Genomic DNA, 13,973 nt, shown 5'->3' on the forward strand with positions numbered 1-13,973 from the left:
TAGGTAAGTGATACTGAAGTGGAGGAAAAACTCTTTAAAGAAATGCCATAAATACATTTTTACCATGTTTTTAGTAATAAAATATTGTATAAAATCCGTAAAATTATATATGAGCAAACCCCTCACCAAAATCCTTCAGAATATATACAGGAATAAATCTGTAAAGTTTTGGTGTAGGTAAGTGATACTGAAGTGGAGGAAAAACTCTTTAAATATTTGCCATAAATACATTTTTACCATGTTTTTAGTAATAAAATATTGTATAAAATTCGGAAAATGATATATGAACAAATCCCTCACCAAAATCCTTCAGAATATATACAGGAATAAATATGTAAAGTTTGGTGTATGTAAGTGATACTGAAGTGGAGGAAAAACTCTTTAAAGATATGCCATAAATACATTTTTACCATGTTTTTAGTAATGAAATATTGTATAAACTTAGGTAAATTATATATGAACAAATCCCTCACCAAAATCCTTCAGAATATATACAGGAATAAATCTGTAAAGTTTGGTGTATGTTAATGATACTGAAGTGGAGAAACAACTCTTTAAATATTTGACATAAATACATTTTTACCATGTTTTTAGTAATAAAATATTGCATAAAATTCGGAAAATTATATATGAACAAATCCCTCACCAAAATCCTTCAGAATATATACAGGAATAAATCTGTAAGTTTTGGTGTATGTAAGTGATACTGAAGTGGAGGAAAAACTCTTTAAAGATATGCCATAAATACATTTTTACCATGTTTTTAGTAATGAAATATTGTATAAACTTAGGTAAATTATATATGAAAAAATCCCTCACCAAAATCCTTCAGAATATATACAGGAATAAATCTGTAAAGTTTGGTGTATGTTAATGATACTGAAGTGGAGAAAAAACTCTTTAAAGATATGCCATAAATACATTTTTAACATGTTTTTAGTAATAAAATATTGCATAAACTTAAGCAAATTATATATGAACAAACCCCTCAGTAAAATCCTTCAGAATATATACAGGAATAAATCTGTAAAGTTTGGTGTATGTAAGTGATGCTGAAGTGGAGAAAAACTCTTTTAAGATTTGCCATGAATACATTTTTACCATGTTTTTAGTAATGAAATATTGTATAAACTTAGGTAAATTATATATGAACAAATCCCTCACCAAAATCCTTCAGAATATATACAGGAATAAATCTGTAAGTTTTGGTGTATGTAAGTGATACTGAAGTGGAGAAACAACTCTTTAAAGAAATGTATTGAAATTGAAATCTAGACATAAATTGATAAAGTGCAATAAAGTAAAAACTTAAGTGTATTTTGGATGTTTGCTTTCCACTAGTCTGAAAGTTATAAAAGCAAAATATCTCAAAATTGACCAGTGCATTCAAAAACGATGGTTTTGCTTGTAGTGTCTTGCCTTAAAATTGGTGTTTAAGTATTTATTTAGGATTTAAGCATGTAGTATTAATTATTTATTAGTGTTTCCATTTTGTTTTCCAGTATAAAGTGATGTTTTGCAGTGTGGCGTCGATGCGCTCACCTCTCTTGAAGTCCAGGAGGAACCAGCGGTAGCAGAAGTAGAAGTGTGTGTAGTCTCCATTCTGCTGCATCAGCTCAAAGAGCTCCGAGTCCAGAATCTGAAGAGGTTAGACACGATCATGAAACAGAAACACACACACACACACACACACACACACACACACACACTGTCTAAAACATCAGCAGAAATGTGTGTGATTATGGGTAAAAACCTGGATGAGGGAACGCATGTTGGCGAAGTGTGTGTCCATGGCTCCTCCATGAGGGAAGTTCTGGTTCATTCGTTTCATGAGCTCCGTGAAGCAGCTGAAGGCCATGGCCTCTAATTTAAAAACAGACGATTCAAACGTTTTTCACTTATAAAATATAAAATAGGCACATTACTTTAGTTTAAAATCATGTTTCACAAATGTTTCACAATCACAAAGTGTTTTTAGGCACAGCATGAATATTTCAATGCTTTTATTAAATATTAGCAACATAATAAAATACACCATTGTTTAAAAAAACTGTAATGTGGCGTTCACACTGGACGCGATTCGCGCGAAGGTGAACGCTTGAACATTTTGAGTTTACTCGCTTCAATCACGCGTGAAATTCACTGCACAACAGACGCAAATTCGCGTCATGGGCGGGGCTTCCGCCAGCGGCTCGTCTCGTTGAGAAATGGCTGACATGGGCTGCGTTTACACGTCTTTTTTTTGTTAAAATCTACTGTTAATGTGTGACAAAACGTAGTTTTAAGACTTTTTCAGTCGATAATGTAGTTGTTTAAAGCTCAAATCTGTGGTTTGTTTATATAAAGAGTGCCTATTTGAACATTTTATCTGGTGTTTTCGGAGTTGTGAGCTCCAGCGGATCAGCGGCGCTCGTCAAAGCCGGCGAGGGCAACCTTTCCTCGGCCAGTCCTTCTGCCGTCTGCCGCTGGCTCTGATGTCTCTGTGGCGTCTCGAGCTATAATTCGTCTTGTAACGGCCGATCTTTGGTCTCATTGATCTATAATTTGTTCCCTGGCAAATAGTTTAGGCTGAGGGCAAAGAGAAGTTTCATTACTTTATATTTTTAGGCTATAACTGTACGTTGCAGTTGTAACGTTAAATGACTAGCTCTGACTTTGAATGTTTGACTGAATTGTTTGCTTTATTTCATGTATAGCTTGTTATACATTACGTATACTTTTGTATTATTGATCATACATAAACTTGCATTTAACAAAAAGAGACTGTGTTGTGTTTCATGTCATTTAATGTTATCACATTGATAATCATATTGTCTGAACCAGATATTAATATACAGATTTTCTCCTCATTGTTGTGACTACTAGAGCAAGCTCCTGATTGGTTAACACGGCACGAAATATCCGCCAAAGTTCAGATTTTTCAACTTGAGCGAATCGCGCGTTCAAAAACGCTCAATTCGCGTCCTTCTCGCCGCCTCAATCGCGCGAATCGCGCCGCAGAATGCCATTTCGCGTCTCTGCATTGACTTAACATGTAAATCACTCCCGCGAATCGCGTCCGGTGTGAACGCACCATAAGACTTAAAGTTAATGTACCATCATCCAGGATGACCAGCAGGGGCGCTAGTAAGTCACACATTCCCTGGACGTATCCAATGTCAAGGTGCTGCCACACATAACTTAGGACACAAAAACAAGATAAAATTCTCATTTGATTTCAGACGGGAAGTAAATAAGTGTAATGCTGCTGATTTATATCTTAAAAATATATACATTACCATTCAAAAGTATTTTTTTGAAAGTAATTAATACATTTATTTAGCAAGGATGCAATAATATGATCAAAAGTGACAGTAAAGGCATTTTTTGTTACAATGTTACACAAGATTTCTATTAAAAAAAGATCAAATCCTGAAAAAAATGTATCATGGTGACCACAAAAATATTTTCAACATTGATTATAATCAAATGGGTCTTGATGATCAAATCGTCATATTAGAATGATTTGTGAAGGATCATGTGACACTGAAGACTGGAGTAATGATGATCAATTCAGCTTTACTACATATATTCACATTGATGTAAATTGTAATAATATCTCACAATATTATTGTTTTTACTTTATTTTTGATCAAATAAATGCAGCCTTGCTGAGCACAAGAGACTTCTTTCAATAGACTTTGATCCCAAACATTTGAACGGTGTATATATAGAATATAAACTAAAATATAAAACGCATCTCAATCCGCTTTATTTTACCTGCACATAATGTTGCGCAGTTTCTCGAGGTTTGTGGTGGTAAAATACCAATAGTTTCTGTCACATCGCTGGACGTCTTTGTCAATGCGATGTAGATTGAGTGTGTACAGGTCTACCATCTCCTGCTGTGGAAGAAATGAGAAGATAAACTGCCTTTGAAGATCACACAGGAAGGAGGAAAACCCAAATATGTATGATTTTCTTTCTTCAGTGGAGCACAAAAGAAGGTTTAAATTATGCAAAGATGAACTAAATTTGGGTCTGTTGCTAACACAAAGCATCTTATGATTCAGAAGACTTCAAAAATAGTATATGAGTCAGATAAGCTACGTTCATGATGCTGCTTTGGAGACATACAAAGAAAGAACAAACAAACACACAGTAAACAAATATACAAATACAAAGAAAGTCAAAAACAAAAACTTGCTTCCCAATATCTGCAAACGTGATATTTTTGTGCTTTAATACAGCAAAAAGATGTCATACAGCACCTTTAAAGGGTTAGTTCACCCAAAAATGAAAATTCTGTCATTAATTCCTCACCCTCATGTCGTTCGACACCCGTCAGACCTCCGTTCATCTTCAGACACAAATTAAGATATTTTAGTGTAAATCTGATGCTCTGAAAGGCCTCCATTGGCTCAATGCACGGTTCACTCTCAAGACCCTTAAAAGGCACTAAAGACGTCGTTACAAAGTCCATCTCACTACAGTGGTTCTACAATAACTTTATGGAGTGACGAGAATAGTTTTTGTGCGCAAAAAAACCCTAAATAACGACTTACATAGTGATGACGATTTCAAAACACGGCATCATGAAGCTTCGAAGCGTTATGAATCAGTGAGTCGATTCAGCAGTTTGGATCGCCAAATTTCAGCAGTTTGACACGCGATCCGAATCATGAATCGACTCACTGATTCATAACGCTTCGAAGCTTCATTAGGCCGTGTTTTGAAATCGTCATCACTATATAAGTCGTTATTTAGGGTTTTTTTGCGCACAAAAACTATTCTTGCCGATTCATAAAGTTATTGTAGAACCACTGTAGTGAGATGGACTTTGTAATGACGTCTTTAGTGTCTTTTAAGGGTCTTGAGAGTGTAAAGTGCATTGAGCCAATGGAGGCCTTTCAGAGCATCAGATTTACACTAAAATATCTTCATTTGTGTCTGAAGATGAACGGAGGTCTGACGGGTGTCGAACCACATGAGGGTAAGTAATTAATGACAGAATTTTCATTTTTGTGTTAATTAACCCTTTAAACGGAGAGTGTTTTAGGTGACATACCGAGTAGGTTGTCCCGATGGATGACACTGGAGACGCGATGTCGCTCTTGTCTCCTGTGACCGCTAGAGAGTCTGGTTTGGGGAGTAAGTTGTCCATCTCCGGTTCGTCCTCCGAGAGAGCCGAATCCGTTCCCTCCGGGCTCGTGTTGACGCCCGGCTCCATGCAGAGCTCCAAAGCAGGCATTCCCATGGATGATTTGTCCCCGGACGGCGCCATGGGACGAGCCAACATCAGAGGCGTCCTGGATATGTTGCTCTCCGAGGACATATAAACCACGGATGACGCAATCTCCTCCATTTCCAAAGCCGATGGCGAGTCGTCGGACATGTCTGGAGATTGTTTGGATAGGGAGGTGATGGGACCGCAGCTCTCCGACTCGGATTCGGTGATTTGTTTGATTATTGATCTGGTGTGATCAGCGTCCCAGCTGATTGTTTGTGGCGTGCTGATGGTTTCAACTTCAGTCGAGGGTTGAGTCACATTCCGTGGTTCAGATGAACATTCATCCATTTGGTCGGTCGGTTTTGGATCGTCCTGGCCTTCGCTCACTTTCAAATCTGTTTCTTTGTCAGTCTTTGATTTTGATTTTTCTTCTCCAGACGGTGAAGTCGGACGTCTTGCATCTTCAATCTCAACCTCCTTTGACTCTGAGGAGTTTGTCGTTTCAGGATCTTTTGATGGACATTCATTTTCTTCAGATTTTTCTTTAGTTGCGTCTTTTGCGTTTGCATCTTCCCCTGAATCTACTTCCTGATGCGTTTCAGTCTTCGATGTTTCAGGCTTTTTAACCGACTCTGAACGGACACTCTCTGTTTGTGTAACTACAGCATCTTTGACCGTTTCCTGAGTAGTCGAGCTGTTTTCTGGGAGATCCTCTTTGGCCTTCTTCTCCAGGTCAGTCTGATCTCGCGCTGTGGGTTTCGTCCCCGACTCTTGTGCGGACGTCTCCTCTGTGCTCGGAGAGCAGTCTGAAAGCGCAGACGTCACAGAGAAGTTACGAGATGACGGGTGCCCGGAGTCTGGAGAACTAGTGCAATTGGGGAGAGTGCCGTTTGGGATTTTGGGCTGTGGCTTCTCGTCTTTTGGTTTGGGCTCAGATTCAATCAGGTCGACCTCATCGACCGACCCAAACACCTGAGGATGGTCAAAATAGACAGGAGAAGCTAAATCAGAAAACCTAAAAGACGCACAACTGAAAGACAGAACAGTAATGCAGGACTTGATTTTATACACCTGGGCCCAGTTGTTCAAAAGTAATCGGATTGGATCAAATCTTGAAAATGGGTTGTTCAAAAGAAACAAAGAATTCTGAAATCAGATTAGATCACAAAATCCAATCTTGATTTTGATCTGGATCAAATCATCAGTTTGTGTTGTTCAAAAGATACCTTTGATCCCAAAAAAATCTGGATTATCCTGATCCCAGCAGAAAAAAGTGGATTTCAAGAACAAAAAATGTATACAACTGGTCAAAAATATTATATACACACACATTTTTTATTTTGCTCCTACTTAGTTTAGCTGTTAAAGTAATAAATTAGACATAGAGGTAGAGATAGAAGTAGACATTAGGCTAAGCCTTTCGGTAGCCTACAGTAAAGTAAAACAAATAAAATAATGGCCAAACATCTGTAAATATCAAACAAAAAATATTGGGCCCTATTTTAACGATCTGAGCTCATGGCGCAGGTGCACTGAGGGCGTGTCCGAATCCATTTCTGCTAGTTTTAACGTCGGAAAAAACAGTCCAAAAGGGTCGTCCCTCGTCTCTTAATCAGTCACACTGCAAAAAATGCTTTTCTTAATTAGTATTTTTGTCTTGTTTTCAGTCCAAATATCTAAAACATTTTACATTAAGAAGCATTTACTAGACAAGCAAAAGTTTTTGTCTTGTTTTGGGGGAAAATAACTCAAAATTGAGGGAGTTTTTTCTTAAAATTAGCAAAATAATCTGCCAATGGGGTAAGCAAAATAATCTTAATTCAAACAGAAAACAAGATTATTTTGCTTACCCCATTGGCAGATTATTTCAAACACGCTTGGTTTTTTTAATGTGATAACAAGAACATCTATGGCAAAAGCTCTTTACAGTCACTGCTTTCTTTTCCTCCTGATTATTCTCTTTTTTCCTTCATATTCCTCTCTGACAGTACGAAAAAGACAACAAAATCCTCACGTCTCTTTCAATGTTTGTTTTCACACTAAAATTAGTGCTGTTAATAAAAAAAAAAAGTTTTTCCTGTAATTAATTGCGATTAAAAGCATTGGAGTTTTTTATATTTTTATATTGTAATAATTTCACAGTTACTCTCCAAATTAATGTAGAAACAACTTAAAGACGGTATATTTTAAATATTTCTTGTAATCTTTTTGTGAATGAAGGCCAGTATCACTGATGCTAATACTGATGTAAACATTAATGATAGACATTCAACATTACAGTATAATTGAAAGCTATATCAATCTCAACAATTATATACTTTTATAACAAACATAAAACAATCTTCACATAATTATAAACCCATTATAATAAAAGTCATATTTACCTGTGGCCTTCCTGCCTGTCAGACATATACAGAAATTATACATTATTATAAATAATTCTAATAAACTGAAATTGAAGTTATCAAACAGTCTGCACTGCATACATAATAAATTAAATATAAGCCCCTTTCACACAGCAATCCCAGTAAATTACCGTAAAATGGCCAGAATGACTTTACCGGTAAATACTCAAATATGCTGTTCACACGAGCAACGGCGATCTGGCTTTTTACCGGTAAGAGACCGCTCCAAAATACAGGTGAATTCTGTGATGTCAGTCATCGGAAATTATCTTTAAATGCTGCGCTGTTGTCTTTTTTCCCCGCATGAGGAGAAGCGCTTTAGTTTCTGTTCAATTTGACAACATATGTTGACGTCTGAGTGACAGGCATAACGGATGATCGAACAGAACGTGTGTTTACTCTTAAAGGGGCTATATGCAACTTTTTCCCCAAAATAAACGTAACAATAGCCTTTTTATTTGACCATTTATGACTCAAACATCTCCTGATGAGCATACTGACACCTTGTCCGCTCACAGTGGGTGCACCTATAAGTCTGTATCCTATTTTTCATATTTTCTGTCGGGTCGTTTTTTCCCGCGCTGTCTGCGGATGTGACGTCACCACCGCTGCGAGAGCCAGCAGAAAATAAGAGCAGTTCTGTTTTTTGGCCACAGGTGTCAGTCGCGAGTTTAAATTTCAGAAAAACGCATATAGCCCCTTTAATAACACGAAATGCGTGAAATAGTATCAACTGCGTAGCACTTTAGTTTAGGGTCCAATTCTCACTATTAAATAGTAGCTTATCAGCATGCATAATACTAGGATATTGCCTGTTTATTATTACTTATAACGCACATATTAATGCATTATTCTGCATGACCATATTGTACATCCCTTAATCGTACAATATAGGCAGGTTTGTAATCAGCGAGATCCCAAATGTGAGGTAGTTTGGGGGTTCGGGGGCTCCTCTGAGGACATTTTGATTTCTATGATCTACATATGTGCATTTTAAGATGTTCTGAAGGCCGAATTATATGACAATAGCTTGAAAAACTAAACAGACCAAGTCTAGTCAAGTCCTTGTTTTGTAAATAAACTGCACTTGGGTTCTCCCTTCAACTTGCCACCAGTGGATATCCGTTACAGTAACTAAGTTTATTAAATTAATTCACAATATGCACACATTCATTACTAAGCCCAATACAGGCTGAAAAAAGCTGAGCTTTTTTAATTTACTGAAGGCTACAAATGAAATTATATTAATTTACAATATGCACACATTCATTATTAACGTTATTAATGTTATGCTTTGTTAATATTTCTTGTTCGTTAATTAATTTTATGAATCACATTACACACTAGCCCTATTTTCAATTCAAAATTGTTTCTTAGATATATCATTGAGAGAAAAAGATCTTAATGACTCAAACTGGGCTGAGATTTTCAAAATTATGATCTCAAACGTTTCTTACTAAATTCAAAGCACAAATTATCGGAGCTCATTTACATTCAATGTATAGCTCTGTGTTCACTAGGGATGCCACAATTCTCGATATAATATTGAACCGTTCGGTACGGCATTCACGGTTCAATACACGCTTGTGAATTGCGTTTTTTATTATTTTTCTACAAATTCTATCATTTGCCTCCATCCCAATACCGAACAACACAACATATATTCACATCACACGTTAGTGGTAGAGTTATACTCACGGAACACTATAGTTATTCACAATCACTAAAGTTCATTATTTGCATGGGTTTTAAAGCCTTAATTTGCGTGCATATGCACCGTTTTAACATGCACTTCTCCAAGCGCGCGCACTAAACGCCTGTCAAACGCGTGATTACTGGACTAAATAGTCTTGCGCTAATACTCTCAAATACAAACAAGGTTAACATAAACACAGTTGGTTATGTCTAAAGTGAAAGTAAAATCGCATGTGTCTGTATATTAGATGCGTGCAGGTCTTAAAGTGACAGTAGCTCAGCCTATAGTGAACACGCTGTCCTTAAAGGGAGAGTTCACCTCTCAAATTATGTCATTATTTACTCACTCTAATATTGTTCCAAACCTGTATTAATTTCTCGATGACAGAATTTTCATTTTTGAGTGAACTATCCCTTTAATGTTAATACAACAACAAAAGACAAAGAGAAAATCACTCACTGCTCTTGACTGAAAAACTAATACAGTAGCTTTAATAAGAATCAATGTATATTTTATAGTGAAGTCTGTGTAGTGTTTTATTTTTACATTTATTCATTCAATTTCATACTTAAATGCTGCTGTACAGCTCTGAGCTGCCGGTGTAAATCTTTATATATATTTATTTTATATTATACAATACACTAGGAATGTGTACAAGGGTTTTTTTTAAGTAAAGTTTTAAGTTTAAGTAAGGTTTTTCAGTTCTTTTAAGTACAATAAAGAAAGAGTATTGTTATAACAAAATAGTCTTTTTTCTCCTTAACCTCTTGCTGTTCCTGTCGCCTAAGAATAGAATAACAAAAAACTGATGTGACAAGCCATCAGAACCGAACTGAAACAAAAACCGTGGTTAAAAACCGAGGTATGTATTGAACCGTGGACTAACTGTATTGTTGCATCCCTAGTGTTCACACACATCCGTGACTGATTCATTTCTCCTTTTTAAGACAAAGTTGAAGCTTGAAGCATAACTAGAAAGCGATCAAACACAGTCTTCTGGAGCAGTGTTTCCCAACCTTTCATGGCACCCTTTGAATATGTTCTCCATTTTGTGGCTCGCCCTTGCATACGTTACGCTAGGGGTGTAACGGTACAGATTGCTCACGGTTCGGTTTGTATCACGGTTTTAGGTTCACCGTTTCGGTACGGTTCAGTATTTGCTATGTTCATGCAGGGAAAAATGACTACTGTCAAATAAAAATAAAGAAAATAATAAGAACAAAAAATTTAAATACAAGCAGCAGCACAAATAAACACTATTGGGCAAAGATACTAATCAAATAAACTATGCTCTTCAGGTTTTTCAGGTATGTCAAACATTAGTTTGCAGATACAGAAATTGATCAAATGTAAAATAACATTGCATATTTGACTGTATAAATTAAAGATTAATCCTATTAAACTTACAAAAGCTATTCAATCAAGAGCAGTGAGTGATGTCCTTGTCTTTTGTTGTTTGACATTAAACAGACAGCAGTAAAGGCTACTGCCCCTTTAAGACCTAATGCTACTGCCCCTTTAAGACCTAATGCTACTGCCCCTTGTAGACCTAATGCTACTGCCCCTTTAAGACCTAATGCTACTGCCCCTTTAAGACCTAATGCACTGCCCCTTGTAGACCTAATGCTACTGCCCCTTTAAGACCTAATGCTACTGCCCCTTTAAGACCTAATGCTCGGATATGCGTCGTCTTTCTCGACTGTATAGAGTTTACTTAAGGCATATACAGACTATTGTCTGCTAGAATACTCTTCAAGATGGACATGTTGACATGCTTTTTGTGTGAGTTTGTCCGTTCAAGAGCAAGACTTGAAAGAGAACTCTATATTTGCGCGCTGTGAGACGTGTGCGCGCTTTCTGATGAGTGCACAGAGAGATTTTCTCACAGCGTGCGCGACTTCTCATTCGCGTCTTCTGGCACCAAACCCGGGTGATGACGGCTAAAATTACTGGTCATATTCGAACATAAGAGACAGAGCGTATTTAGGCCACGCCCACACCGGGGGGGGAAACAATCCAACGCTCTCCATTGACTTTGCATTGCGTGAAGCTGCATCCTTGTCATTTCGGACTTATAACAAAAAACAGAACAATGTCTAAAAGCTGATATGTGACAAAGTGTACAGCAAACAAGCTAAAAAACACGTTTTTTTAAGCTGTCGACCCAAAAAAACGAGAGTTTAAGGAGACAAAAGTGGATAAAGGCAGTAAAACGTGACGCTTCAGCTGAAGAATGGGGACATTTTGGGATCCTGACACTCAAATCTCCAAATGTCAGTTTTATATATGATATTTCCTGTCTCTGATGACGTTCTCCTCTAGTGTGTGCACTTCTCAGTGTAATATAACGTGTCTCAATGGCGTGTCCACTTTTTTGTCCTTAAACGCTCGTTTTTTGGGTCAATAGCTTATAAAAACGTCTGGGTTTTTGGTTGTGGGTTTTGTTTACCTTGTTTGCTGTACACTTTGTCACATATCCGCTTTTAGACATTGTTCCGTTGGATTGTTTCCCCCCCGGTGGGCGTGGCCTTCAGATTATGAAGCGTGTCGCTCTGTCTCTATACGGCAGCCCGTTTGGGAAACACTGTTTTGGAGTGTGAGTGCTGGCGGTTTCGCAATCTATTTTGCGGGCAAAAATGGGTTTGGGCGGGTGGATAAAAATTGGGCTGGTTTTGGATCAGTTCGGCGGGTTTTTTGTAGCCGAGATACCGGTGTTCTGTCGATTTGTCCTACCTTTCCCATTAAAACAGTAGGGAGCACAATTCGACAGCAGAAAATGCTGCCTATCAGATTGTGCTACCAGCATGATATTCATCAGATCTGAGGCTTTATTAATATCCATACCTACCCCTAGCCTGAACCTACCCTTAAAACTATGTAAATATTTTAAATAAATAAATATTAAATATGGATGTAAAATGCTACCTATCAGATTGTGCTACCAGAATCATATTAATGTGATTTGCTTCATTAATATCCATACCTACTCCTACCCTTAAAATGTAAATATAAAAAATAAAAATAAATTAAAGCTGCAAGCAGCATTTAGCGGGGTTCAAGCCTTTAAGGCCTTTAAGCACACAAGCATCAAAAGACATTTAGTTTTATTTAGCAAGATTTTAAACACTGAAAAAATAGATGGAAAAGTCAATTTTCAGGCAATATAGGCAATTTACCATAGGAAACATTTTGTTTTAAAAGGTTTTTAACAGTTATAGCACCACCTATGGTCCGAGCTCTATAAAACTTTGCAAGCTTGTTAAGGATCTAATGACACATATGCCCACCAATTTTCGTGAAGTTTTGAGTTTTCCCTTAGAATATATCAAATGATATGCATATTTCGTGGATGTGTGCAACACCATGTGATTACAGAGCCATAAAACTCATTAGCGCCAACTAGTGGCCGATTTCTTTCAAAATTCTTACAGACCTCTAGGGCCATGAGACTTGTCTAATAGGTGCTCAAATTGAATTGGCTGTGGCAGCCATGTTTTTTAAGATACGCCAATGTCCTCATAGACATACTTGGTACCTTGGACCAAGACACTGCATACCAATTTTCAAGTCAATCGGACTAGCGGTCAGGTGGTTAAAGCCATTTTGATGTTTTTTCACGTTATTGTGCCACCAAGTGTTAAATCGTCGCGATTTTTTTATCGTGACCAAAGACTCAGCCTATACACATGTGTACCAAGTTTGGTGAAGATATCTCATTTTGTTCCTGAGTTATAGCCCTTTTAGTAAATAGGCTCCCCCCTGAACGATTATTTTTATGCTCCTTAACAACCGTGAATATAAATTTCGACTTTTTTTGATAATTATTGATAATCTGACTCCAGAGAACATTTTGACACTGGTTTGGTTCCGATCCGGCAAAAAACCTAGGACTAGTTTGCAAAAGTAGTTTTTTGACAAAATTCAAAATGGCGGAAAATCTATCATGGCGGAAATGAAATCGGAGATATGTGTTTTGTTCGTCATGAACTCACCTTTCCAATGATATAAGACACTTGAGTCTACGACATACGGTTTAGGAGTTATGAGCCATTTCGCGCTTTTGATTGCTGTAGCGCCACCTATTGGCCAATCGGGTTCATACTCTGACAACATTAGCCTCACTTTTTGTACTACCATCTGATAAAGTTTCAAGTTTCTAGCATTTACGCTTTGGTCTGCACGATCACAGTTTAAATATGATTGAACAATATTAGTTTAGAGGATAAGCCAATGAGTGGTCTTCTGCTGCCATCTGGTGGCAATTTTAGGTAATACGCCATTATATATTTGAAATAAATTAATTTGACAAAATGTAATTGTAAATATTGTAATAGTGACTTTATAATGTCTAAATAGGAATTATAGAACATGATAAGTAAATAGTATGACAAAATGACCATTTAAGCCCAGCAGGTGGCAGCAGAGAACCACTCATTGGCTCATTTTCATTTTAAATGTCTGTTTTTCATTTAATGGGCACATTTTCCAAGTTAATGTCTTCAAACGTGCTTAACATGCACATTTTGTTGGAGATATAGATATTTGAAAAAAATGATGGGTAACAAATAGCTTATTCCAGGTTTTCCCCTTTAAAACATATTTTCAGGCATTATTTTAATTGTAATTTAATAATTATTGTAAAAACATTAATCAAATGAACAAA

The 13,973-nt window shown here is 36.9% G+C and overlaps 1 protein-coding gene across 1 annotated transcript in view; it reads right to left on the bottom strand.

Annotated features, from left to right (window-relative positions):
• The window catches only part of sgsm1b (small G protein signaling modulator 1b), a gene marked incomplete at its 3' end in the record, with an annotated part of 67,866 nt that overhangs the window by 2,671 nt on the left and 51,222 nt on the right, over positions 1-13,973 (bottom strand). The window contains exons 19-23 of the mRNA XM_079804041.1: positions 5,048-6,181; positions 3,760-3,884; positions 3,097-3,179; positions 1,754-1,863; positions 1,543-1,639 (exon numbers count right to left, since the gene is read on the bottom strand). Coding sequence (XP_079660167.1) covers positions 1,543-1,639; positions 1,754-1,863; positions 3,097-3,179; positions 3,760-3,884; positions 5,048-6,181 — 1,549 coding nt within the window. The remainder of the gene's footprint in view (positions 1-1,542; positions 1,640-1,753; positions 1,864-3,096; positions 3,180-3,759; positions 3,885-5,047; positions 6,182-13,973) is intronic.

This window comes from Gobio gobio (genome assembly GCF_949357685.1).
Source record: "Gobio gobio genome assembly, chromosome: 22".
In the NCBI taxonomy this organism is placed as follows: Eukaryota; Metazoa; Chordata; class Actinopteri; order Cypriniformes; family Gobionidae; genus Gobio; species Gobio gobio.